Below are 27,129 nucleotides of genomic sequence, written 5' to 3'. Positions count from 1 at the left end.
AGTCGAGTGATTAGCCCATCTGCCTCACAGTTGAAAGGTTGGTGGTTCGAATCTGGGCTCCAGCCTTCATGTGTGTATGTTCTCCCCATGCTTGCTGGGTGCTGCGGCTTCCTCACGTATTCCAAAAACATGCTTCTTAGGTTATTGAAAACTCTCAATTGTCTTTAGTTGTGAGTGTGAAGGTTTGTCAATTGAGCCCTGCGATTGGCTGGCGACGAATCCAGGTTGTACATTGCCTCTCTCCCAATGTCAGCTAGTATAGGCTCCAATTTACACACAGCTCTCGTGAAGATAAGCGGTGTAGAAAATGGATGGATGGATGGATTTTTCTCATGACAGGCTCACAAGGAGTTAAATAGCCTTTTGCATCAACCTCAGACCACCACTCCTTCATCCACCTCCACCATGCCATCCTCTGTGAGTCTGCATCTCCAAAGCGTTGACCTTACAAATGAGCATGCTGCATCATTGTGGGAATTGGTGTTTCTGGGCGGCGCAAAGTAAAGTAGAGAAGAGAGCACACATCAGTGAGTGCAGCAGAGAGGCAGGCACATCCGCCGCTCGCTGCAGGGATCAAATCTGCACCATCTGACGCTCAAGGATTTATGGGTTTAGTCAAAATTGCTTTTCCCACTGTGGAGATTAAGCACCGGAGGACGTAGAATGTTTTCCACCCAGGCTGTAGAATAAACCAGTGTAGCTTTGCTTTGCCTTGCTGCTTTTTTTTTTTTTTTTTTCCTCTCAGTCTTTCAACATAGGAGCTAAGAAGCTGGCTGAGGGAATGCCTGAGGAAGTAGTTGGAGCCCAAGAGGGGAGCACGTTCTGATTGACTGGAGAGAGAGAGAGAGGTCCGTCCTCCGGGGAATGTGAGCCATGCGGGTGGATACTGTGCTTGTGTTCTTCATCTGCGTCTGCCTGGTGGGCGCCGCCGGGAAGCTGGCTCGGTCGCAGGGTCACAAACTGGAGACCTTGAAGGAAAGCAGGTACAAACGTGGAAAAGCAATGAATGTGTGCGCTTGTTGCTTCAGTCACAAACGCTGTTGCTGTGTGTGCTTGAAAAGGAGTTCAGAAGGTTAGATTGACAGGATGTGGGCTGGCATCACCTGTGTGCTACTTTGCCCCTCCAGTTTTTATTTTTTTTATTTTTTCCACATACAGCAGATTGGACAGCAAGGAGACCTGAATCTATTCATGAACCACTGACAAGTTATTTTGCCCCACAACCGCAGCAGGAAAGCGAGGCGACATATCTTCACCCGGTGGTTACGTCTTGCTGACCATTTATGCAATTAGAACTCATTACCCATTGGTTTTAAGGATTTAGCAAGTGTTTAGACTATTAGATGCTGGAAAAAAAACTAATGGGAATTTTTTTGTGTGTGATGTAATTTTCCCCAATAGTGACTCCCCAAAAAAATCCATGTATCCATTTTCTTTACTGTGTGTCCTCATTAGGGTCGCTGGGGAGCTGGAGCCTATCCCAGCTGACTTTGGGTAAGAGGCTGGCTACACACTGGACTGGTCGCCAGCCAATAGCAGGGCATAGCCTGAGAATACTTCCTGTTTAATTAAGTAGAGTAGCTAGGCAAACAAATCAGGGGTTGGAAAACCACTGTGTGTTAACTATATATGGCCCGCCTTAAAATACAAAAAATAAATAAAACCTCATAAAACCTTATAAAACAAAACATCAACTGCTCGTAATATATGATAAGAAACATTTGTTTGATCGTTGCAACATATTTTTTTCAGCAATTTGTTATTGCCTTCGGAATATTTTATGAAAGTGAGAATGGCTAAAAAACATTCCTCACACCTGATCTAGACTAACACATGAATTCAATTGTTGCCAAGTTATATTATAAATCCATCAGGTTGATGAAGACATTTATTTTTGAGCCGGGGATATAGATTAAGGATTTATTTTCATCATTAATGTATGAGTTCATTAAAAAATTATAGATAGTCTACTCAGAAATTAAAGAGCTGGTATGAAAGTAGCACTGAACTATTTTGATGGTTAAAGTAGTGCAAAAAAAAACTATTTACGCAATAAAAGGTTACCATCTTTTCACTTTTCAAATCTTTTTCTCATTAAATACACATTTGGCTCAGTCGTAGCCTGTGGCCACGATGAACTTCTGATTGGTTTCTGTTGAGGATGATAAGACCCTTGCAGAAGTCACAAGTTTATCGAAAGCAGAAGCCCACCATATCATATAATCCTGCTGCCTTTAGATACACTATCATTTGTCCAGATGTTGTTTCAGAGATCACTGGAGACATTAAACGGCTCAGCATCATCAGCTGGAATGAATGAGCCTCAGGTCATTTGGGCTGCGAGTGTGCACCATTTTGTCGCTAATCATCTCGCGGCTGATTGGCGGTTGTCGAGTAGAACGAGGAATGAAGTCATGAATGCAAATGTGATTGAAAGCAGTAAACCCTGCAGATGCCTGTGTTGTCTTCATCTCAAATCTAGCCTTGTACTCTTTGTATTTTCTCAGCTGTTTTTTTTTTTTTTTCGGTGTTAAAATCAACTGTAACGGCAATGTTTTAAGTCATGTTTTAACCCACCCTTAACTATGATGGCGTGCTGAACTATGAGATTACAACATGTGCCTCGGAGGGGAGCAGTCTCTTGACATAAAGACTAAAAAGAGCTGACTTTGCAGTGTAAATTGCATTCTTCTTTTGTTATTAGTAATGTCCACTTATTGTTGCTTTAGCCATTATTGCATAATAATCAATGATTGTTGATTTATCAGCGATGCGATGGCATGCACTACTTGGCTGCAAGCAGCAGAGGCGCTGTTGGTTCAATCTCAACTCGCTCGAGTCGCTATAGGCTACATCCACATAGTCCTTCATTGTGGTTGGACGCCTCTGGGAGCAGTAGTCTTTGTTACAAATAATTTAATGTCTTAAAAAATGTACCCGGTATTTAAAATATTCAACGTACTTTTCCAAATCTAAAATTCATCGAGAAATTACATTTGTTTTTCAAATGAAAAGAAAGGTTATCAAGGGAAATTCAGGACATTGATCAAGGAATCCACACCAGGCAACTAATAAATAAATAAATTGATGATGAATTACAATGGCGATGAGACACAACCACGTGCAGTAGTACCTCGACCTACAAGTGACCCAATTCGGTGTTTTTCAAGTTACATACCAATGTTTTGCTTTGTGTTGCGAGCCTAATTTTAAGTTACGGAACAAGGCCACTGAAGCGGCTAAAGAAGACTGAGAAAGAGCTTTTGATGGCAAAATAATCATTTATTTACAGATCTACAACTAAGAAATGCACCGTGAGTTTACACACACAGTTCACCATTCACTCCATGAACTGCATCCTCTTCTCACGATCGCGACACACACTTTCTACTAATTACCCGACACATACTCTTTTCATGCCGTACAAATACGCTGTTGGCGTGTGAGGTGTCTAAACACATCCTACTTCCAACGTATTTGTATTTCTCTCCCTCATAATCGACGTGACGAGCTGAGATTCACCTCCTAATCTTTATCTTCAACTCCAAAGCCGTGCTGATCTCAAATGCAAAGCGATGCAACGCCGTCATTGACAGGAATTTGTTAGTCATTACAGTGGTTTACAAACCTGAAGTTCACGGACGAGCTGGACCAGACCCTCCTGCTCGCCTTTCTGTAGAAAAACATACTTGAAGAATATAGAATATCAATATAACAGTTGTATTCCACTTGAGGAATATAAACATCTGTGGCAGTGAATGAGTTAAAAGGCATCAAGACCGCAGAGACTGTTGATGCTTTTCAAAGAAGGCTCACGACTCACCTGTTTGGTTTAGCTTTTAACTGATTTCTTTATTATTTATGCAGACATTTATTTATTACTCCCTTATTTATTTATTTTTTATTATCTTGTTTTATTGGCTTGCTTATTGTCTTTCAGTTATGTTTTGTTTTTATCCTGTCCTATTGTCTTTTAGTCTTTTGAAGTTTAATTCTCGTGTCTCCTCATGGGAGCCTCCACGTTGGGAGGTGTTTTCGGTCTACCCGTTGGGATGTCGTCCTGCAATTTCCCCAGACCCGGGAGACTAGGGGTCTCTACACAATGTGGAGAATCCACCCCGGCCTACCCAGGTCGTGATGGTCTCTGTGGCGGCATCCTCTGTGGCTGCAGGTTGTGGCACCTCTCAGTGTGGATTGTTCCCACAGGTTGTCTTTCCTCAGTGTCTTGCCATTCCTCTACAGTGTCTACACTATTAGTCAATATGTGCTCTGTTTGTGTGTGTGTGTGTGTGTGCGTGTGTGTGTGAGTGTTCATACGGGTGTGTTTCCATTTATATGCATGACACAAATACTTGAGTATGTTCAGTAATTACGCTGTATGATACCAGTTTATTTTTACATTGTCTTTTATTATATTTTGTTATGTTTTGATACAATACAGTTCTATTTTTCTTTACTAAAAACGTGTGTAATGAAAAAAAGGTAGTGTTGTTTGGGTGTATGAAACGGATTTTGATTCATTTCGATGGGGAAAATTGATTTGGTATATGAATAAATTGAGTTGCAAGCTTGGTCACAGGATGAATTAAACTCGTAAGTCAAGGTAACACGATATTCTTAAGGTTACATTTTGATATTCATCAACTGAGGACCCCTGTAATCATATGCCCCTCCCTATTTGCCATGTTTTACAGAGCAACCCGGACAGAGACACATGTAACGCATATGTCGCTATGATCCCTCTTCTATGGTCGTCACACTTCTTTGCTGTCATCAGCATCCTTCTGTCACGTGGTGGAAGCACACAAAAAGTCCAGTTAAAAGCACTTATGGGGTTTATGTTTACCGAGCTGAAGGCGCAAAAGATTTTCGACTTATTTTTCCTGAAAATGTGGATTGGATTCCGAAGTGTACGCCTTCAGGGGCGTTTGCACAGTTGAGGTTTCACTTTGCACAAAGCACACAATCCTCACCACGGCGGGAATCATCTGGCATTTCTCGTGGCCTATCGCCTCCTTTCAGAAGAGTAAAAAGGAGCCAAAACATGCTGCTGCTGTGTGTTTATTGTTACTCAGATTTTCCTCCCTGCTCTCAGCCTTGAGGATGCTGAATAGTGATGGGTGGATATGGGTAGCAGGGCACACTAGAAACGCCTCATGAGGCTTTGGGGACCACTTTAAACTAGTCAAATGCAGCAGGAATCGTCCCTGATGCTCACTTCTCCATATTAAAATTGACAACATGGGGGCTGTTACGGATTGATTAAGTAGGCCTACAACTGGGCCTCCCCCAGGAGAAAGTGCTGCGAGGTAAAGCGGCGTGCAGACACGCAGTCGGCTGTGTTCTGATGACAGTCCGAGAGGGGATTGGAGCGTCATTTCTGCCAAGAGGATTAGGAACCAGCTGCTGGATGGAACCGGACGAGTGGCACCCATCGGCCATCGGTGCAGCCATCACCCATGATTTGCCCTTATTTCCGTTTTTCCCTCCCTCCCTTCTCATTTTCTTTCTTTGCGTCTGCTTCTGTGCTGTCGTCTTTATGTTTGTCTGTGCTTGTCAGAGGGATTTGTCTCTGTCTGTCACAACATGCTCTACTCCATTAATCCATTTTAGAGGGCTTGGAATTCATCTTTTCTCTCTCGCTCTCGTGCCGTATGTGGTCTGACGAAAGCCAGCTAAGCCCTGACTGTACTGAAGGCACGCCTCTGGAAGAGTGGCATCAGAGAAGAGGCGGCTTCATTCAACTTGGAAGCCGTGAGGAGATGATGCCCTTTTGGCCCATGTGTGATTGATGCTGGGATTGAAGTGTGGGTGATGTAATCACAGTCACTATTGCTCCTGAAAGCAGGGAAAAGCAGCAGAATGGTAGAAAATGTGTGCTCTCGTAACCCTATGCAGTGTTTAAAGTACAGTGTATATTAAAAGTCTACACACCCCTGTTCAAATGCTAGGTTTTTGAGATATAAAAAATGAGACAACTACAAGACGGCATGGTTAACACGATCAATTCACAGTTCGGACATCGTGGGTTCGTATCAGGGTTCCAACCTTTCTTTGTGGAGATTTGTTCTCCCCGTGCTTGTGCGGGGTTTGTCTGGGTACTCTGGTTTACTCCCACATTCGAAAAACATGCATGTTAGGTTAATTGAAGACTGTATTGTCCTCAGGTGTGAATGTGTGTATTAATGCTTATTTGTCCATGTTTGTCTATATGTGACCTGCAGTTGGCTGGCATCCTGTCCAGGTTGTGCCCAGCCTCTCACACAAAGTCACCAGGGATAGGCTCCAGCACACCCACGCCCCTAATGTGGATAAGCGATGCAGAAAATGGATGAATGGAGACCAAGATAAATCCTTTCAAAACATTTTCTTCCATTAATGTGATAAAACATATTTTAGTCTTTTTGAGAGGGGGTAAAAATAAACTATGGAAATAATGTAGTTGCACAATTGTGCACACCCTCTTATAGCTAAGAAGTGGCTGTGTTCAGAATCCACCAATCAGATTTGAACTCATGTTAAATGGAAGTGAGTAGCACACACCTGCCACCATTTAAAGTTCCTCCGATGAACATTTACAAATACATTTTAGCTGTCCTAGTGGGGTTTTCTTAACTTTTGTTTGTTTTACTTTATATTAAGAAGCCTGAAGATTTTGTGCTAACACTGACTAGTATTTGGAACTGTTCATAACTCCCTCCACCTTACTAAGGCTGTGTTTGAAGCTGAGAAAAACAAAACAGCCCCAGCACATGATGCTGCCACCACCATGCTTCAAAATAAGTATGGTGCTTTTGATGATGAGCAGTGTTGTGTTTGCACCAAATCTACCTTTGGCGATCATGGCCAAAAAGTTCAGCCTTTGTTTCATCGGATCAAATCACATTTTCCCACGTGTTTGTAGATTTTGTTCATGTCCAATTAAACCAAGGTTGAACTTTTTGGCCATAATTTGAAAAGGTAGCACCAATCATAGGGCACAAACAGACAAATAACCATGCATACCATAAGGACAAATAAGAGTCTACACTTAATCCAACAGGCATGTTTTTGGGACATTAGAGGAAGTAGCGGAAGACATACCACGCAAGCACAGAGGGCAACATGCAAACGCCACACAAGGCAGCGAAACCTAACTTCTCTTATTCTAATTCAACCAGAGGACAGTTCTGCTGTCTGACCACCTGAATCGTTTCCTAGCTAGAAAAAAATATCCACTAACTGCTGCCAAACAACATAAACAGTGAGCTACGATTAAATGCGGCAAAAAATGAGAACTGGTAATGATAAAAGTGTGTTGGTTTTGAGTGTTTGGAGTCAAGAAATGTGCAACATACTGTATTCTGGTTTAAACCAGGTACTTGGGCCATATCACCGAAAGACAGTTTATTGCTCTGTGCTCACAGCCCAGTCGGGGAGGGATTGGGTGTAGCAAACCTTTTCGAGGCACTAGGAGGTGCTGTATTTTTGTTGTTAAAATATTAAGTTACAACCAAGTATTGTGGTTTTACACAATAAAAAAAATAATTGAGCTCTAAAAATTTAGGGGTGCTGGGATTCATTTTAGGGGTGCTTCAGAACCCCCAAAAATGGGCATTCCGATTTACTGTACATACAAATCCCGAAATGCCTGCCATTCGTCCATCATTTGATCCACCCATCCATCCATTTTCTACTGCTTATCCTGTTCAGGGTAACGGGTGAGCTGGAGTCAATCCAGGGCACAGATAGACAAATAGCTATTCACGCTCACATTGACACCAATGGGCAATTGAGTCTTACCAGGGAGAAGATGACCACAAAGATAGGCCCAAGCTGAGTTTCAAACATGAATGCTCTTGACTGAGAGGAAGACTCGCTAACTAAATCTACACTAATGTATATATATATATATATATATATATATATATATATATATATATAAATATATATTTTATGTCAATGATTAGGTCCCGAAGAGAAACAAGAATGGATGGAGGTTCAGGTCACAAAACAGGAAGGTGAGTTATATACCAAGTATATTTGGTTTTATAAGGAGATATTTTATTTTTCTTTGACTCTTAATAATTCCACCTGTAAATACTGGAAATCCGTTAAATTCCACATCAATAGCAATAAATATTCTCTTACGTAATTGACTGTTGATAGTTCTATTGATTGTGTGGAATTGATCGTTGACTTGATTATGCAACCACGTTGAGTAATAAAGTCAAATTAAAAAGCAGTAATTAGCTGCATTCAGTGGATGTCCTTACATGTTGAAGAACTAGGGCTCAGTCAGGCTCAATCAGCTATTTGATGCTGAGCTACTGTACATCCATGCAGACTTCCACAATGGCATAACGTTATTCTGCTCATTACACTGGGATGAAAACAGGAGTTCAGAGCATTTAATGATAATCACATCCCATTAAAAGTAATGGCAAACACATAATGAATCCATTAACTGATTTACTTCACAGTAAGTCAAGGAAATGTAGCCAAATGGCCCATGTCTACTTAAATTGTCTTTATTTCCGCAGCCCGATCTACAAGAGAAGCCCCGACATGACAAAATCTCTGTTGACAAAATCGGAGCAGCTTCTCAGAATAGACGACCACGATTTCACTATGAGGCCAGCATTTGGAGGTCAGGCAAAAGATGTGTATGCATGACTCATGTTTGGGTTCTGCAAAAAAAAGGACATTGCTTGCAGCCATTGGAGTGGTGTACCATCACTTCCTCCTATGACAGGCATAGCTGAGCTCTTTATATTATACAAGGGATTTGAAGAATTGTGGACTGAAATATATTTATAGGATAAACACACCAGCTGGTTTTTTTTTGTTTTTTTTTTGAGAAACAACACTGAATATAAACTCAGCACGCATCTCAGTAATAAGATCCAAAAGAGGAAAATGCTTCCGCTTTCCTACAAGAAAAGCAAAACATGAATAATAATAAATAACAGATTATAATTACAGATACTATATAAACAACACAAAAATTAATAAAATTTTATATATATATATATATATGTTTATATACGTGGCACGGTGGAAGACTGGTTAGAGCGTCAGCCTCACAGTTCTGAGGACCGGGGTTCAATCCCCGGCCCCGCCTGTGTGGAGTTTGCATGTTCTCCCCGTGCCTGCGTGGGTTTTCTCCGGGCACTCCGGTTTCCTCCCACATCCCAAAAACATGCATTAATTGGAGACTCTAAATTGCCCGTAGGTGTGAGTGTGAATGGTTGTTTGTTTGTATGTGCCCTGCGATTGGCTGGCAACCAGTACAGGGTGTACCCCGCCTCCTGCCCGATGATAGCTGGGATAGGCTCCAGCACGCCCGCGACTCTAGTGAGGAGAAGCGGCTCAGAAAATGGATGGATGGATGGATGTTTATATATACACACACACAGCAGATGATATTTCCAAAGCTGCTATTGACCTGAAAATGTCACCAGATGTTGGGAAGAACCCAAGTAATCTATACATGCAAAGAAAGTAGCACAAATAAGATCAGAAATTAAGTTGTGTGTAATAATGTGAAATGACACAGGGAAAAAGTATCGAACATGGCAACTGGTATTTATTTAATACTTTTTTTTGGAATGACAGCTTCAAGATGCCTCCCGTAGGGAGAAACTAGTCGCATGCATTGTCCTGCTGTGATTTTGGCCCATTCCTCCACACAAGCAGTCTTCAAATCTGGAAGGTTCCGTGGTGTTCTTTTATGGACCTTGAGTTTCAGTTCTCTCCACATATTTTTGATTGGATTCAAATCACGTGATTGGCTGGGCCATTCTAGCAGCTTTATTTTTTTTCTTTGAAAGCAATTGAGAGTTTCCTTGGTAGTATGTTTTGGATCATTGTCCTGCTGAAATGTCCACCCTTGTTTCATTTTCATCATCCTCGTAGATGGCAGCAGAGACAAGAATGTCTTTGTCAAGAATGTCTCGGTACATTTGCCCATTGATCCTTCCTTCACTAATGTGAAGTTTACCAGTACCATTTGCTGGAAAGCAGCCCCTCACCATCATGTTCCTACCTCCGAACTTCTCTGTTGGTATGGTGTTTTTAGGGTGATGTGCAGTACCATTTGTCCTCCAAACGTGGTGTGCATTATGGCATCCAAGCAGTTCGATTTTGCTCTCATCGGACCAAACTATATTCTCCCAGTATTTAACTGGCTTGTCAAAATGTTGTTCAGCAAACTTTAAACGAGCTTTGACATGCTTCTTTTTTTTTTTTCAGTAATGGGTCTTGCATGCTGACCGTGCATTCAGGCCATGGCAGCAGAGTGCATTACTCACTGTTTTCCTTTTCGCAACAGTACCTGCTAATTCCATGTCTTTTTGAAGCTCTCCACAGATGGTCCTTGGCTCTTGGACAACTCTTATGATTATTCTTTGCACTCCTCTGTCAGAAATCTTGTGAGGAGCATCTGATCGAGAGAAAGTTATGGCGGTATGATTTGCTTTCCACTCATGAATTATGGCCTCAACCATGCTCACTGGAAGGTTCAGAAGCTTAACCAATGCCATCGTTATGTTTTGCAACAATTACTTTGCAATGGTCTTGAGACAGCTCTTACCCATCATAACATGTGCTTGACTCACACCTTGGCAATGAGACAATTGTGTAGGCCATCAATTAGGACTGAACCAGCTGATATTCATTTGCACTGACAAGGGACTGGATTGCTGTTTGATTATGGATAGATTTTAGGTGGTGTCTTGGCTTTCTATGCCTTTTTGCACCTCCCTTTCTTCATGTGTTCAATACTTTTTCTATGTGTCATTTCACATCTCTACACACAACTTAATTTCTGATCTTATTTGTTGTACTTTCTTTGTATGTATGGAATACTTGGGTTGTGCCCAACATCTGGTGAAATATTCAGGTCAATAGCACCTTTGGAAGTATATTTAGTGAGAAAAATGGTGACGTGTTAAATACTTATTTCAGCCGTAGTGTTAATTTTAATAATTTTTGTTTTGTTTATATAGTATCTGTAATTATAATCTGTTATTTATTATTATTCATGGTTTTCTTTTCTTGTAGTGATCATAATTTGCTTTCATGTACAACAAACTGTACTGCATCATATTAAGAATGGATTTTCATATTTTGCCCATCGCTGTAGCTATTTAAAAATTGCTATCAGTATGAAGCAGTGCAGAACAACCACAGTGATAATCATATTTTTAAATGAGTACCCCTTTGATTGTCAATCAAAACAGAGCATCCGTATAAATACATTTTTGATGCAGCTCTCAGAAGTTAAACCCTATTTTGAACTATTTATTGAGCATAAACGGCAACATTCATTGATGCCAACGAGGGAAACCTTGGCTCACATCACATGAGCATAACCAAACAAATATTTTCCTGCATCACATTTTAACTCCACGTCCTTAAAGTGCAAGCATGGACTGGATTTCATCCCGCCGCTGCATCAACTTTGATCCATTATTGCGACCTAATTGTGTTCACGCACTTTTATCACAGGATGATGCTGTGGAGTCGCAAAGCGTAAATAGGTCACATGCGCTGTAGAATCCCAACCAGACCGATTTGCGGGGTTGAACCATGTTTTTTACAAGTGGCTGTTGCAGAAGCGTGACCGTGAAAGCAGTCTGTGTAACATTCACCATCATGTTTTATTTCAGGTCCTCCCATTCCAGTCGGAGTAGATGTTCAGGTGGAAAGTTTGGACACCATCTCTGAAGTGGATATGGTGAACAAATAAACAAACGCATATTGTAAAATTAATAAATCCTTGAAAGTGTCAATAAAATCTGAGCAATGTTAGGTTATTTTGATCAAGCTCTCATATTGGGCCTCATTAGATGTGCCTTACCTTATGAACTGTGTTTATTCCATATAGGACTTCACTATGACACTCTATCTGCGTCACTACTGGAAGGATGAGCGTCTGTCGTTCCCTAGCACCAACAACCAGAGCATGACTTTTGACAGTCGCCTGGTGAAGAAGATTTGGGTCCCGGACATGTTCTTTGTCCACTCCAAGCGCTCTTTCATCCATGACACCACCACAGACAATGTCATGCTGAGGGTTTATCCCGACGGCAACGTCCTCTACAGCCTCCGGTAAAACACAGCAAACGGCAGACATTTTATTCTAGCGTTTTTGTTTCTTTCTTTATATGCATTCACTGGTAATTTATTGTTTTGGTTGTACTTTGCATGGCATCATACTGAGGTTTATTGCCTACGGATATATTTTTATAAAGATAGAATGCCTGCATATCGAAATAAATAAAGAATGTTGTGTGAGATCTAGAGAGGTGTAGTCTGTGAAAAAGAACAGAAAATATTGCGTATATTTGCAATTATTATCTGGGCTTGTTTCTGAAGGTTGTAACATCTGTAGTTTACCTTATAAGGAGTAGAACTTGCTGGCACATTCCACTCCACACCCTACTCAGAGTAGAGTATAAGATAGACAGCACTTCCTTGTCGAGACAGACACTTAGTGGCACGGCTTGTGAAACTATCTGTCTCCAACGCGATGTTGCTCCTTGCCAATGAACGACAGACAACTGTCCGTTTGTGCTCCTGGAACTTCATTCACATAAAGGAACTCCCAATTGGTTGGTTTGAATATTTCTGGTTTGAATATTTTCTGGCTAACTTTAACACTACCTCATCAGTAACTTGAGAGGGACAACGTGTTAGAAACTCCTCTCAGGATGATGCAGCATCGTTTTATGTGGTCTAATATGTTAAGCACTGTATATATTATATAAATGTCTGTCAAAAAAGGAACAAGCTTTCTTCAAATTGTACATTAAAGGGAACAATTGTATCTATCTTTCATGTGTGCAATTTCCCAGACCCCAAAAAAAATTGAATTAGTCATAGGCTGTTTTTATGTGATAGTGAAAGAATGGTCAAAAATGAAAAACTGTTCCCCAAAACACAATGCTGGTAAAATAGAATGAATCATTAATGTGAAATGCAGCATAGGAGCAAACCTTGGAGATGAAGGTTGATACTGCAAGGGCAGGACAACTGGGATATGTAATAATATAATATATAATAACTGTAATCACATTACGAGATAAATGTGATATTGTCCAGCTCATCACAAGACAATATGAAATGATTCATCCCACATTCAGTGAAGGAATCATAATAGCTATTGTGCCCATGTTTTAAGGCACCTCTCCATACAAATAAAGAACATAGCGAAACTGCCACTCACTACATATGCTTTTTTTTGTTTGTTTTTTGCTTTTTTGTGTCTTGTAAATTAGAGTCACAGTCACTGCCATGTGCAACATGGACCTCAGCCGCTTCCCTCTGGACACCCAGACTTGCTCACTTGAGATCGAAAGCTGTGAGTGGTTTCATCATCTCGTAATTCACATCCTCGGGCTCCCAAAAGCGATATTCACATGGAAAAAAAAAAACACACCTCCTTTTTATCTCGTTTACTGCCACATCTGATGCAACCAAATGTGGTGCACTATATACACACACATATATATATATATATATATATATATATATATATTATTACCAAAATGAATACAGGGTTGGTATTTGTATTGATTAATTCATTCTAACCCATTTGTACAAATACAAATAATTTATATCACAATCCTAGATAATTAAAATCAGACGCGACCAGTATAATAATAGAATTGTAATACCATAGTAATATACAGGGGGTCTTCAGTATATGACTGTCCCGACATGTGACATTTAGAGGTTACCAGCAGCACGCGCAATAAACTAATTTGCGCAGCAACACAAGAATATGTCACGTGGCAAAATAAGCCACGGTTAGTTACCATTGTACTTGTATTGTTACTGTTTTTCAATTGATTGTTTTCTAGTTATGGCCTACAAGTGTTTTTCATAGAAATATGTACTGTAATTATGACTTTACTACTGCTGTAGGTTAGTAATAGACTATGGCATGTTCCGATTTACATAAAAATTCTGGTTACTTGTAAATCGAGGACCTCCTGTACGCTATTTCCTCAAATAGGGGCCTTCAATTAATTGAATTAGTCTCTGGGTGTGTCATCCACATAGGACAAATTAATGACTCACTCAAAGAGATGCTTCATTTTTGCTCTCAGAAAAAAAAGGGTCGTAAGTCACCTGCTGTATGTTCAAAGATGTCAATGTTGACAAACAAATTTGACCCATTTGAACCATGTTGCCAACTGAAAAAGCAGCACCTACGGAGGCAGCTATGCATTAAAGTGTGGAGGCTTACCATACTGTATGTTGTAAACAAGTTCCCTTTGCAGTATTAAATGTTATGTTTAACGACAGTTAACATTCCAGTCGACCCTGACGTGATCACGCCACAATTTTGTGTGTCCATGTTTATGCCCTGCTGAACTATAGGACATCATACATTGTAATATACCTGTTACATTGTTTAATACAGTTCGAATACCGTGTACAAATATAGGACTCATAAACCTCTCAAATGCCTGGTATTCTCTATTGTTGAGAACATAGTAATCATTGCAGTTGCAGAGTTATGGCTTTTGAAAAGCCATCTGTGAACCACTTTGTTTTAGTTGTGATATCTATCAGTCCTCTTTCTTAGGGCTAAATGTCTTTCAGGGCGGGGGGCACTATTGTCATGGCTTGGCTTGTTCCCTCTTCCCACAGATGCGTACACGGACGACGATCTGATGCTTTACTGGAAGAAAGGCAACGAATCCCTCAACACAGACGAAAGAATATCCCTTTCCCAGTTTCTCATCCAGAAATTTCACACCACCACCAAGCTGGCTTTCTACAGCAGCACAGGTAATCTTTTCCTTCCAGTGTGTTCGAGCCAAATGGGAGCATCCACGATCACGAGTATTCCAGTTGGACTCGTTTAGCTTTCGAAGCCTCTCCCACACTGATCGACAGTGAGCGGAGAAGCTCCGGAAGCAAACGCAAGGAAAATTCAAACTGTGTTCCTAGCACAGCCCACCATGTAAACTGTGCTACTATTTACAGTAAATTTCACACGAACACCGAATGAATCAAATGACTTCGAACAACTTGTGCGGCGCTTTAAATGACCTGCGGCGGTTTTCTCAGCACCCATCACTTCTATTCTCACAAAAGCCTTTCAAGTCTTAAAATTATTTTGTGCGCTATCTTCCCTTGCCAGAAATAGCATGAACCTTTCCTTCCAGTGGTTTTATGGCCTAGCGACTGCTTGTACACACCACTTAGTGTGTGTGTGTGTGTGTGTGTGTGTGTGTGTGTGCTTTCCAGGCTGGTACAACCGCTTGTACATCCACTTCACCCTGCGGCGCCACATCTTCTTCTTCTTGCTGCAGACCTACTTCCCCGCTACACTCATGGTCATGTTGTCTTGGGTGTCCTTCTGGATCGACCGCAGGGCCGTACCCGCCAGAGTCCCCCTAGGTAGGCCCCCCTTTTAGTCTCCTCTAGGGATCTACCCTTCCAGGTTTTGGGGTAATGCAGCTTTAATGTTCACAAACGAAGACTTTCAAAGAAAACACCGCCAACGGGGCTCCTACGCAGGATAGATTTGCACAAAAAACTATTATTATTATTCCCTGAAATATGGTGCTGCTCATTCAGATTTAATTAGCAAATTAACATTATATTTGGAGCTATAATGACAATTAGAGGTTGCAATTCCCTTTAAACATTGCCACGAGATGCTCTCTCCAAGGGTAATGCAAAGAAGAAAGTAATGAACGCATCACTTTAAGCGCTGGTGAATACATCAAACGCTGTCATAGCAATCTGCAGATACCAAACCAAATATGGCCCTGTAATATGATTATCCAAGTAAGTGGTATGAAATTCCTCCCCTGCCATGACATCATGAGAAAAACTGCAATGCTATTAGCTACCGTACCCTCAAATCCAGCAATGTAGCAAGTTTCTAGTCCTAACAAAAAGACTGACATTGACGTTGACATTGAAGACTGTAAATTGTCATCGGTGTGAATGTGAGAGCGTTGTTTATGGTGACCAGTCCAGGGTCAGTACGGATAGGCTCCCCCACCCCCACGACACTAATGGGATTAAGCGGTAGAGAAAGTCGATGGATAGATGTTTTACTTGTGGTGATTAATTGAGTCATATATGAAGGCACCACTTCAAATTCATCACGAATAAAAACTCACTTCCTCATTCCTATGCAAGTTTTTCTTCATTCAGATATTGAGGACGCAGATCAAATTCAGTTTTTCTGAGACTTTAAAGGCAAGATTTTGGTCATATTTGACCTCAGGGTTGTTCGACTTTAGAGTGTACATGATTATCGATCTATTGTGTTCATTATGTCTTCTTTTATGATTAGATTTCTTGTGTTCAGACATTTTTTTCAGGAAAAGAGAAGTTATCTTACCTTACTTATACGTTATTATTTTTAATGTGATGAGATGTTGCCCAGAGGAGCAGAGTCATAGTAAATTAAGTTCTCATAGATGATGTCATGTTGAACTTCTTTACACAGTAAAAGTAATTGAGACTGGATCAGCTGCTGGTTGGCACAAGTAGTGTCCTCCATTTTGACTTGGATCCTTCAAGACATTATTAATCAACAATCAATTCGTCGATTATTGTACCCATTCCCAATATTAACATTGGGCATGTTTTACTTGCGGTGCTTCATGAAGTCACGAATAAAGAAAACATTTCATATTCATGGACATCGTGAATAAAAATTCACTTCCTGTTTCTTTTGCATGTTTTTCTTGGTCTAGTGTTAACACAGTTAAAATTCCATTGTTTTTAGACTAAATTTAGGTGGAATTTGACCTTTGGGTTATTTGACATTAGACAATACATTATTATTTATAATAGATATAATGAGAAACTCCTGTTTCCACGGCACCTTCCAATTAAGCAGAATAATGTTGCCCAGAGGACTAGTGGAAGAAGTTCCCATTGCTAATGTCATGTCATTTTTTGAAAAAAAAATTTTAGAGAGCAGTTGAGACTCAATTGATTGCATCCCTGCCAAGACATGCACTCCATCTTGTCTCAATCACGTCACAACAAAGTTAACTAACACTGAATTTCTTCAGGCGGAACGGTGGTGGACTGGTGAGCACATCTGCCTCAGTTCTGAGGACCGGGGTTCAAATCACGGCCTCGCCTGTGTGGAGTTGGCATGTTCTCCCCGTGCCTGCGTGGGTTTTCTCCGGGCATTCCGGTTTCCTTCCCCATCCCTAAAAACATGCATGGTCGGTTGATTGAAGACTCTAAATTGCCCTTTGGTGTGAATGTGTGCGCGAATGGTTGTTTGTTTATATGTGCCCTGCGATTGGCTGCCGACCGGTTCAGGGTGTACCCCGCCTCCCGCCCGAAGATGGCTAGGATAGGCTCCAGCATACCCGCGACCCTAGTGAGGGTAAGCGGTACAGAAAATGGATGGATGGATGGATGAATGTCTTCGCAATCAATTAATCAGCAATTAGGCCCATCTGTAATAGAGCGGTGAGTAGAGTATCCAAATATTGTACTCAAGTAAGAGTACCATTACTTTAGAATAAGATGATTCAAGTAAAAGTAAAAAGTAGTCCTCCGAATAATTACTTGAGTAAGAGTAAGAAAGTACCCAGTGAAAAAAAATAGTACTAACCCGTGAGTAACTTCTGATTTATTTTTTAAATCAGAGCATGAACGTCAAATAAAATAAAAATTACTAAATAAAATACGAATGTGCAAATTCAGATATTGCTGAACAATATCATTAATCTAAACCATAATAAATAAAATCTTTACCAAATTAAATCTTTGTAATATAAATTAAGGCAAATTCAGCTCCCAAAAATTGTCTTATACTATTTGTTTCAATACTGTAGCCTCACCAGGCAGATTACAAAAAAACAGGAACAAGGCTGCAGTGGATATAAAAAGTATACACACCCCTGTTCAAATTGCAGGTATTTGTGATGTAAAAGAATTTAAATAAATCACATGTGAATTCCAAAGATAGATACATGTAAAGTCTTTTTAAACTGTTTCCACCTTTAATGCGATCTAGAATTGGTACAACTCAACATCTTTTTGAGAGGGGAGGTGAAAATAAATATTGCATGTGATTGACTTGGACTTGATGTTTAACACCATTGGAAAAGAGATATTCTGTTTTAAGAGGTCTTTTACCTGGTGAAATAGTTTAAATAAAATAAATAAAAATAAATCTTGTTTCACAAAGATGCACTCCCTCTAATAACTGGCATGTGGCTGTGTTCAGAAGTAACAGATTACATTCAAATTCATGATCAATGGGAGTCCACACACACCTGCCACCATTTCACTTTTTAAGTGGCAAAAAAAAACATCAACACATGCATAGAGCCGTATGGAAATATTATTTGCTTTACCTACTAAAATGACTGAATGAAGAAGCTGTTTTCTGACCAGACTTATTGATAAAGTGTGTGTGTAAGAGAGAGAGACAGAGAGAGAGAGAGAGAGAGAGAGAGAGAGAGAGAGAGAGAGAGAGAGAGAGAGAGAACGTACATCTGCAACTTACCGCAAGGTGTTTTCTCAAGTTAGAAGTGGGCTGAAATAACCAAGTTTGGGCGGTGGCAAAACTACGCTGCATGTTAAAGCTGTTTTTTTGTTTTGTGATCTGTAATGTCACTGCGGCTGTCACGACTCACTTTGATTGGCCCACGAAGCCCAATGGGAGACTTTGTGTGCAGACATGTGACTTTCTTGTGTCATTTGATTGGTGAACGTGAGTCAAACATCACTGTGGTAATCACGGTGGATTGGAGCAATGGCGCCTGATGTGGAAGTTGAAAATGAGAGTCTAAAAATAGATCACACATGCAATTATTGATAAATGAACGTAGCGAGCAGCATGTAGATTATTGTAACAGAGTAAAAGTACCATTTCTTCTTAACATAAATACTCAAGTAAAAGTAAAAAGAACTAAAACTATTTTGACAAGTAAAATTTATCTAAAATATTACTTGAGTAAATGTAACAGAGTAAATGTAAATGTATGAGTGAACCTGTAATATTAACATTGAATAATATGTGTCGTTTAATGAAGTTGCAAAGGAAGGCAATACTTGCGTTGTGAATGCATGTTTTTCTCTTTCAGCCTCACAAATAAAAAGCTATTTATTTCCTCGTGACATTTTAAAGCCAGAGGCGCACTGACGAGAACAGCTGCAGGCAGACTGTGTCCTACATGCTTACTTCCTTTATGACCTTACTGTGGCGCAAAACCACGCAAATAATCACGTCTCACGGCGTTCAGTATTGCTTTCTATTTTTGTCTTTTATTTAACATGGGCTTGTAACCAGCTGAGGTATTTGTGTGTGTCTGTGTGTGTGTTTGTGTGTGTGTGTTTCTCACGACAGGCATCACCACTGTGCTCACCATGTCCACCATCATCACCGGGGTCAACGCCTCCATGCCGCGGGTCTCCTACATCAAGGCGGTGGACATTTACCTGTGGGTCAGCTTTGTGTTTGTCTTCCTGTCGGTGATAGAGTACGCCGCCGTCAACTACCTCTCCACGGTGCAGGAGAGGAAAGAGAGGAAGCTCAGAGAGAGAGTAAGTAGTGTTGTTTTCACCCTTTTGATTGTTAATGGAACTCTTACCCTGTGAGATGCTGGAAAATTGCATTTTCACATCATCTCCTGCAGATATTATCTGCTGCACTGCACTTGCGCAAACAAATTAGAGAAGAGATTAAAACATTCGTATTGTCATCGTGTTTGAAGGCCTCATCTAATAACAGTGATCCCAAGAGGTGATTTATTAAAGTCAATAAGAATGCAATTATTTTGCTTCAAATCAACGTAGCTTTCCCCCCGATGCGGAACACATAAACAAACGCGCTCGTTGCCTGAATGTTCTTTTGCTATTCTACTGTGTGCAAAAGACTGAGACCAAGAAGAGAAAATATATGAAGTGGATGATTGGAAAAAGCGGATTCAAATCTCAAGTCTTAAATGGCCTCATTGACTGGTGTAAATTCAAACTAAAAACATGTAAAATAATTCTAAACTGACACAGGCAGAAATTAATATGATGTATATATTTTCCCACAGTAAATAATTGATGGGACAGGTGCAATAAATGATTGATAACAGCTGAGTTAGGTTCCAGCTCACCAGTGACCCTAATGACGACAAATGCTATAGCAAATGAATGGATGGATGGTTGAATATGTTATATTAAAACACAGCTCTAAATTGGTACATGCACTAATAAATAATACAATCTAGAACGCCCATTTGCAATACATATTTTTTAAATTGCATCAGTTTAAGCTACTCTCGGTGCTACGGCCAATTATTCCTGGGACGTCAACTCGTGGATATTAATATTTTTTTCATCTGCCAAATGAAAAAGACAGATGCAAAGAGGTTTACCTCAGAATAAAAATAGAATGATTTAAATCCCACAGTTTGATATGGCTGTTTGTTTGTGTCAGATTTCAGATGTAAACCTGTACCTGTATTTCAAAAATGGAAGGACTAAGGGTCAGGCCCTATCCGAGCAGTGGGGTCCTAGCGATGACGGGCTAACTGGTGAATGCATGGCCATTTGCTGTCAAAGAAAGTAGGAAGTAAAGTACTGTTCTATTGATTTAACATTTAACATTACATAAGATAGTGTTGTAGTGTTTTAATGTCAATACATGGGGTTAAAGCTAAGGTATCATGATTTCATGTTTTAATATATACAGTTCTAACTTTTTGTTAAAATGTTACTTAAAATATGAAGAAGAAAAAAAGATGCTCGAGCGGAGTTTCCAAAATTGAACACCCTGAAAGTGGTACAGTCTGGAGTTCAACCAGAACCTTGTGAAAAAAATATGCCCCCAAAATAAAAACAAAACCATCATCATCCAAAACTTTTGAGACTTTAGCTCAGTGAGTATCTGAAGATTTAAGTCTACAACTCCAAAACTACAACTACAATTTTTTTTTACATCTAGTGAGACCAAATACGGGTAGGGGACAGTGAGACTATCACCAGAGAACCACAAATGGAACGCTCTGCCATGTAGAAGAGGGTGTGGCTGCTTTGTGCAACATGAGCAATACAGTTAATTAACTATCAATTGCACACACAGATCAACTGCACCAAGAAGAACATTAATAGCATGTGGCATACTGGCTAATAACGAGCATGAAAATGACCAATCTAGCCAACGATTTTTTTTGCCCATGTGTGGAAAACTTGAAATGTTCTTCAGAGGGTAAGTAGTTTTACTTTCTTTTAGTTTCATTATACAGTTGTTAGTTTGATACTTGTATGATAGTTAGGAATGTTAAAACATTACTTAAATGTTGCCTGTACAGAAGGTTCTTGTTTTATGATGGCGTTCCATTCCTATGAAACCGGTGGAAGCGAACTGGTACGTACAGTAAATCGGAACGCGTCACAGTCGTCTATTACGAACATTAAGTACGGCGGCAACTGTGTGCTCTGCCGTGATACGGGGCAAAATATTCTTGCGCTGCTGCACAAATTAGTTCATTGAGCCCTGTTCATAATGTCGTTCTATGACGGCAACAGTTTGAGTTTGTGACGATTTAAACCACTTTATGTTATTTCCTATAGTTTTTAAAACGAATTATAGTCAAGCGTAGCAATTAAATAAACCAGCCAATACACAAACTGAAGGAAATTCTAAACTGGCACACACGAGAATGAATAATATATGATGTTAATTTGCAGTGACTATTTTCTAAATTGCATCAGTTGTAAGCCATGGCTAATCAATGCAGGCCTGGAACTCACACATCTTACAATATTCCATCTGGCAAATACCAAGGCATATGGAGCCAAAATCACCCACGTACCCCCGAGGAACATTTCCAGTACAAACATTTCTCCATAAATATTGTCCCTTATTTAGAGGTCTTGATTAAAGATTAACACACTAATAATCATGTTGTTGTTGTTTTTTAAACGTGCGCCTGCCCAGCTGCCCTGCACGTGCGGCATCGGCAACCCGGACGACATGATGATCGACCCCCAGATCACCGGATACGGCACTGTGGACATCAACACCACGGGGAACTACGGCATGCCGGAGAACGGCGGGCGACAGGATCGGATTCTGGCTCAGGTGGCCCTAAACGACCCGCAACTCACGGGCCAGGTGAAGCCCTCCAGGGGTTACGTGAACATATGGATCGACACGCACGCCATAGACAAATACTCGCGCGTGGTCTTTCCCGGCGCTTACATCCTCTTCAACATCATCTACTGGTCCATCTACTCGTAAGGTGCACACGCAGGAGCGTCGTCACAGCCGGTGGTGAACTGCACGGTAGGGCGCCGAGCTGAGAAGAACTGACACTTGGAGGACTTGCTGGAAACACCACTGGGAACAAGGACCGCCGCCTTCTCAACAACAGCCTCTCACAACTGGTGACTTGCACTGGTTCCGATCCATATGCACGTGTGTGTGTGTGTGTGCGCGCGCGCGTGTGTGTGCGCGTGCTGTCATGCTGTGACTGTTGTGGCGTTCACGGAAAGACGTTTGCTGTCGCTTGATGTTCGCCTGCTATGAGAGGGGAGAGCAGCACTTTTTCATAAAGTGCTCAAGGGATGAACAGATGCAACTGCTGCACAAATATGTTTCTGATTATATATTATAAGCATTAAATGTTTTAGGGCTTTTTTTCAATGTTGCTCTGAGGTTTTTGTTTGAAAAAGGTATCATTCACAGATGGACGGCACTAAATTTCCAAGCTTTTTGCCTATGCCGTCTAATGTGGATGTAGCATGGATGAAGAAGGGCCCGTTTTTCGCTGCCAGCAGCATTGATTCTTCTTCTTCAGACAAATAACTAATGTGGGTAGAGTATGGTGTCAAAGTTTAATGATCAATTAAAGGATTCATCCATCCATTTTCTGTAACGCTTATCCACACTATGCTCGCGGGCGTACTGAAGCCTATGAAAAAAGCTTCTTTACAGCATTGCAGCTTTAATCATCATAATTTTTCTAATGACTTCGTCCCCTTTTTGGGGACCTGACTCATGTGTAACCTGGTGAAAATGCATGTACTGTATTTTAAGGGCACCTCAAAGTAACTCCCCGAGGTCACAATAGCGCCCTTGGGAAGTTAGAAAATTTTTTTTTTTCCTGTTGCCAGTTTTACTGATCAACAAGAAATTGGGTGGACATGTCTATAATAGCAAAACACAAGAAAAAGTCTCAAGGACCCATGCCCAAAATTGAACAATCTGCAATTTGGGGCAAATTCCAGGGCTCATACTTTGATGAACTCTAGCCATACATTTTCTATTGTGCATTTCCTCATTTAGGTTACGGGTGAGCCGGAGTCTAACCCAGCTGACTTTGGGGCGACAAGTGGGTACACCGTGGTTTGGTCAATTGTGTGGCAGATATAAACAAAGCACCATTCACATGTATGGAAAATTTAGAGCCTGTCCGCATGTTTTTGGGATGTGGGCGGAAGCATGTGAACAACACAAACTCTACACAGGAGGGCCTGAGCCGAGATCTAAATACACAACCTCTCGACTTTGTGGTAGATGTGCTAACTGTCGAAGTTTAATGATCATTTCAAGGGGTTGCAGTGAAAGAGTGAGGTTTATCACCGCTTGTAGCATTATTTTCTTTTTAGAATTGCCTCGCAGAAGGTTCCAAACCCCTGAATGAGAACGTTGATAGGCACTACATCACCTCTTTCTGCACACTTGCCAATCAGTCACACAACACTAAACCTCCTCATGACAATCAGCACGTGAAATATGACTCGATGTATGTTTCCTTGTGTGACTTTTGTATCAGTGCTGTGAAGCTACCGCATTGCATCTTTGTGATTGGACAATGTTTCGTTAAAAAATTATTACAATTGTAAAAAAAATAATAATAATACAACACACACACAAAAGAGGGAAACACTTGCTGATGTACTCACTCATTAAAATGACTTTATTTCTTCTTTATAATCCAAGGACAGCTTGTGTTCTCTGTTGGGTGTTGTGAAGCTTTGAGGTTCACTGTGATCCTGCCTAGATGCTTACACTCAAAACATACTTTGCTGGTTTATGAATAAATAATAAATAGAAATACAGGTACAGTATTAAACATTTACTTTGACATGGCACGTGTGAGATGTTGTGTTACAATGTTTTTGTAGAAATGCTCATTAGGGTCACGGGTGAGCTGGACTGTCTCCCAGCTGACTTTGGGAACACACTTGATTTAGTTTACACCTAGGCACAATGTAGAGTCTGTAATTAATCTAACATGCACGTGTTTGGAATGTGGGGAGAAACCGGAGTACCTGGAGTAAGCCCATGCAACATGCAGTGAAGCCAGAAGCCAAAGAAATTGTTTCTGTTGGTCCAGAAGTATTAGGACAATCACAGTGTTATTGTGATTTTGCCTTTAAACACCACCACAAATTGATTTGTCGTAGATACGGTACAGTAAAACAATCAACATGTGACCAAAGTGTAGATTTTCAGCTTTAATTTAAGAAGACTCACAAACAGTGTAAGGGTATGGCAGAATGACAGCCATTTTATGTCGGAGTAAGTTCCTTTTAAGGTAGAAGTATTCGGACAAAGTGACACACAAATGTGAGTAGAGTGCATGTAAAAAGTCTACTTAGCTCTGTTCAAACGCCAGGTTTTTGTGATTAGACTTAGATTAGACGAAGCTAAATCATTTCAAAATCTTTCCACCATTATTGTTCCCTATAACCTGTACGACTCACTTAGAAAGGAAATATTTTAAAGAGGGAAAGTGAAAATAAACATCTGCGATTGTGTTTGCACAAGTGTGCACACCCACTTGTAACTGGGGATGTGGCTGCATTCAGAAATAACCAATCACATTCAAACTCATGTCAATGGGACTCAGCACACACCTGCCACCATTTGAAATGCCCCCGATTAAACCAAACTAAAGTTCAGATGTTTTAGTTGGCTTTTCCTGACATTTTTTGTTGTCACACCTTACAGCAAAAGCCATGATCTGCAGAGAGCTTTCACAGCATCAGTCAGGAGAAGGGTACAAAAGAATTGCCAAGGCATTACATGCACTGTGGAACACGGTGAAGACAGTCATCATTAATTGGATGAAATATGAAGTGCACGTCCCTCCAAAACTGAAGAAAAGACAAGAAATCTCATCAGGGAAGATTTCCAAGAGGCTAACAGCAACATTGAAGGAGCTGCAGGAATTTCTGCCAAGTACTGGCTGTTTAGTACATGTGACAACAATCTCCCGTCTTCTTCATATGCCTGGGTGATGGGCTAGGCTAGGGTGACAACATGGAAGCTTTACATCCAAGCCCGGCTATAGTTTGCAAAATCACACTTGAAATCCCAAACGCATGTGGAAAAATGTGTTATGGTCCGATGAAACAAAGGTTGAAGTTTTGGTGGATTGCAACCGCATCGATCACCTCAGTTGTTTAGTTTTACGTGCCGGCTTTACAACATTGTATTGTTTTTCACTTGAGTTGTACAGGTTAAAGTGACATTTAACGGTGGAAAACGTTTTTGAAATGATTTATCTCAGTCTATTTTTTTTTATATCACAAAAAAACGTGCATTTGAATGACCGTGTAGACTTCAAGTGTATAACTATTATTTTCAATACTTGAAAATGAAAGAATGAATGAAAATGGTTTACAGTCAGTTACCTTCAATTTTGTCTTCAATAAGTAAAAAGCATTCTGTACTCTATTGACTCGGCCACTGAAGAATATTCAATGTCAATTGCCTTCAAGTGCATGATGAGAGATGGTTTTCTGGAATGGAAACAAATCTGCAGAGGCTTGTTGAAAGAATCATCTCGATATTTTCTGAAGGAAAGGAATTTATATTTGATCGAATGAAATTGGTGACCTGTTCTTGTTAGAAGAGCATGTTTTTCATTTACTAAAAACAAATATGAAAGAAGCAAGAGCCACAAACAAGAATCAAGCGAAGGTGCTGCAGTGAACAAGATGCCTGTGGGCTCCAGACTTCTATTGATGTTCATCCAACTATTAAAATTGATGGTTTTATTTACAACTGTGTCAAATGTCAACTTTCTTTGAGCCCCTGGAAATTGGAATCCTCTGAAAAAAAATTGGCTTTCACACCTAAATGGTAAATGTTATGTTTTTGTCAAACCTCTCAAATTAAAGCTGAATGCTCCTTTTGCATCATTTCAAATCCATTGCATTGGCGTATGAATCCAAAATCCTAAAAACTCCGCCACTGACATGACTTTTTTCCTTTCCTTATAACTGCTTTTAATGTTGTGTAGTACGCTGTATTGTCATGAGTTCTCGTCAGTACTCTTGCTTCAGTTTGGCCGCAGCAAAGTCCTCTTTCACTTGGCTCAGCGGATGTGGGTCGCACACTACATCTACAGCTGTCATGGCCAGAGCCTTGGCCACCCTCAGGGTGTACATCTGGGCTTCTTCAGCGCTTGGCAAAGACACAGTCGACGATGAGGAGGAGGAGGAGGAGATGGCATCATGTGGACACGAAGTAAACAGGCAAACAACATGGCTTAAAAGAATATTATTATACTACCTGCTGTGTTGGCTTATTCCTCAGTGTGATTAAACACGTCTGTGCCAGTGTAGAAGACGGGATGGATCCCTGGGACCATGAACGACACGTTGCCAAAGTCTGATGAGGCTGCAAGATTTTAAAAAACAATTAACAATTTCATCAATAACAGTAAAAACATATTCCACTGTCTTTCATTTTGAAAATAAATTATAGTAATTTTGCTGGTATGAGTATTTGAATTACTGGCAGTTGTTATCATTCTTATGGTAATAATTGTTTATATGAGGGAAAAAATGTTCAGTAATTTTTAGCATTGAAAGTGTGAAAAATATTATTTTTCACACTTTCAATGTTAAAAATGTCTTTACCGTTATTTATCCCAAATGAAATTTCATGATTTGGTGTTTATTATATTTTTGGATATGTAGGATTTTTCTCCTTTTGCTTAATCTGCTTTTCTCATGAAAAGTAACACAAATGCATCTTAGTGTCTTAAGAGTTGTTTTTTTTTTTTTTTTTTTTTGTTCTTTTACAAATGGTCCCTCTATGACACTCAAGCTATCTTTAGCGTTAATGTCACTGAAGGAAACCTAATTATGTTGTTTCAATACACCAGAGGGATCTGTGATCTG

The 27,129-nt window shown here is 40.3% G+C and overlaps 1 protein-coding gene across 4 annotated transcripts; it reads left to right on the top strand.

Moving 5' to 3' along the window:
* The first annotated feature begins 551 nt into the window (after nt 1–551).
* Nucleotides 552–26,367, top strand: LOC133413205 (gamma-aminobutyric acid receptor subunit rho-1-like). 4 transcript variants are annotated; one of them, XM_061697254.1, is made up of 11 exons: nt 552–983; nt 1,456–1,494; nt 7,950–8,000; nt 8,523–8,629; nt 11,652–11,719; nt 11,870–12,093; nt 13,263–13,345; nt 14,644–14,784; nt 15,247–15,399; nt 19,340–19,536; nt 21,926–26,367. In XM_061697254.1, exons 1-11 carry the CDS (start codon nt 874–876, stop codon nt 22,226–22,228), a joined length of 1,476 nt encoding a protein of 491 aa, XP_061553238.1. In that variant the 5' UTR covers nt 552–873; the 3' UTR covers nt 22,229–26,367. The 4 variants fall into 4 exon arrangements, with proteins under 4 accessions (XP_061553238.1, XP_061553241.1, XP_061553240.1 ...); XM_061697257.1 differs by having other exon boundaries at nt 20,423–22,018; XM_061697255.1 differs by lacking the exon at nt 1,456–1,494 and having other exon boundaries at nt 865–983.
* Nucleotides 26,368–27,129: the final 762 nt, after the last annotated feature.

This window comes from Phycodurus eques, chromosome 14 (assembly GCF_024500275.1).
Source record: "Phycodurus eques isolate BA_2022a chromosome 14, UOR_Pequ_1.1, whole genome shotgun sequence".
Lineage (NCBI taxonomy): Eukaryota > Metazoa > Chordata > Actinopteri > Syngnathiformes > Syngnathidae > Phycodurus > Phycodurus eques.
This window is presented reverse-complemented; position numbering and strand designations above follow the sequence as displayed.

Coding starts and splice junctions, on each gene's coding strand:
- LOC133413205 (XM_061697254.1), top strand. CDS start 874: ATGCGGGTGGATACTGTGCTTGTGTTCTTCATCTGCGTCTGCCTGGTG. Junction 11,720..11,869: donor CCATCTCTGAAGTGGATATG/GTGAACAAATAA, acceptor TATTCCATATAG/GACTTCACTATGACACTCTA. Junction 19,537..21,925: donor AGAGGAAGCTCAGAGAGAGA/GTAAGTAGTGTT, acceptor GCGCCTGCCCAG/CTGCCCTGCACGTGCGGCAT.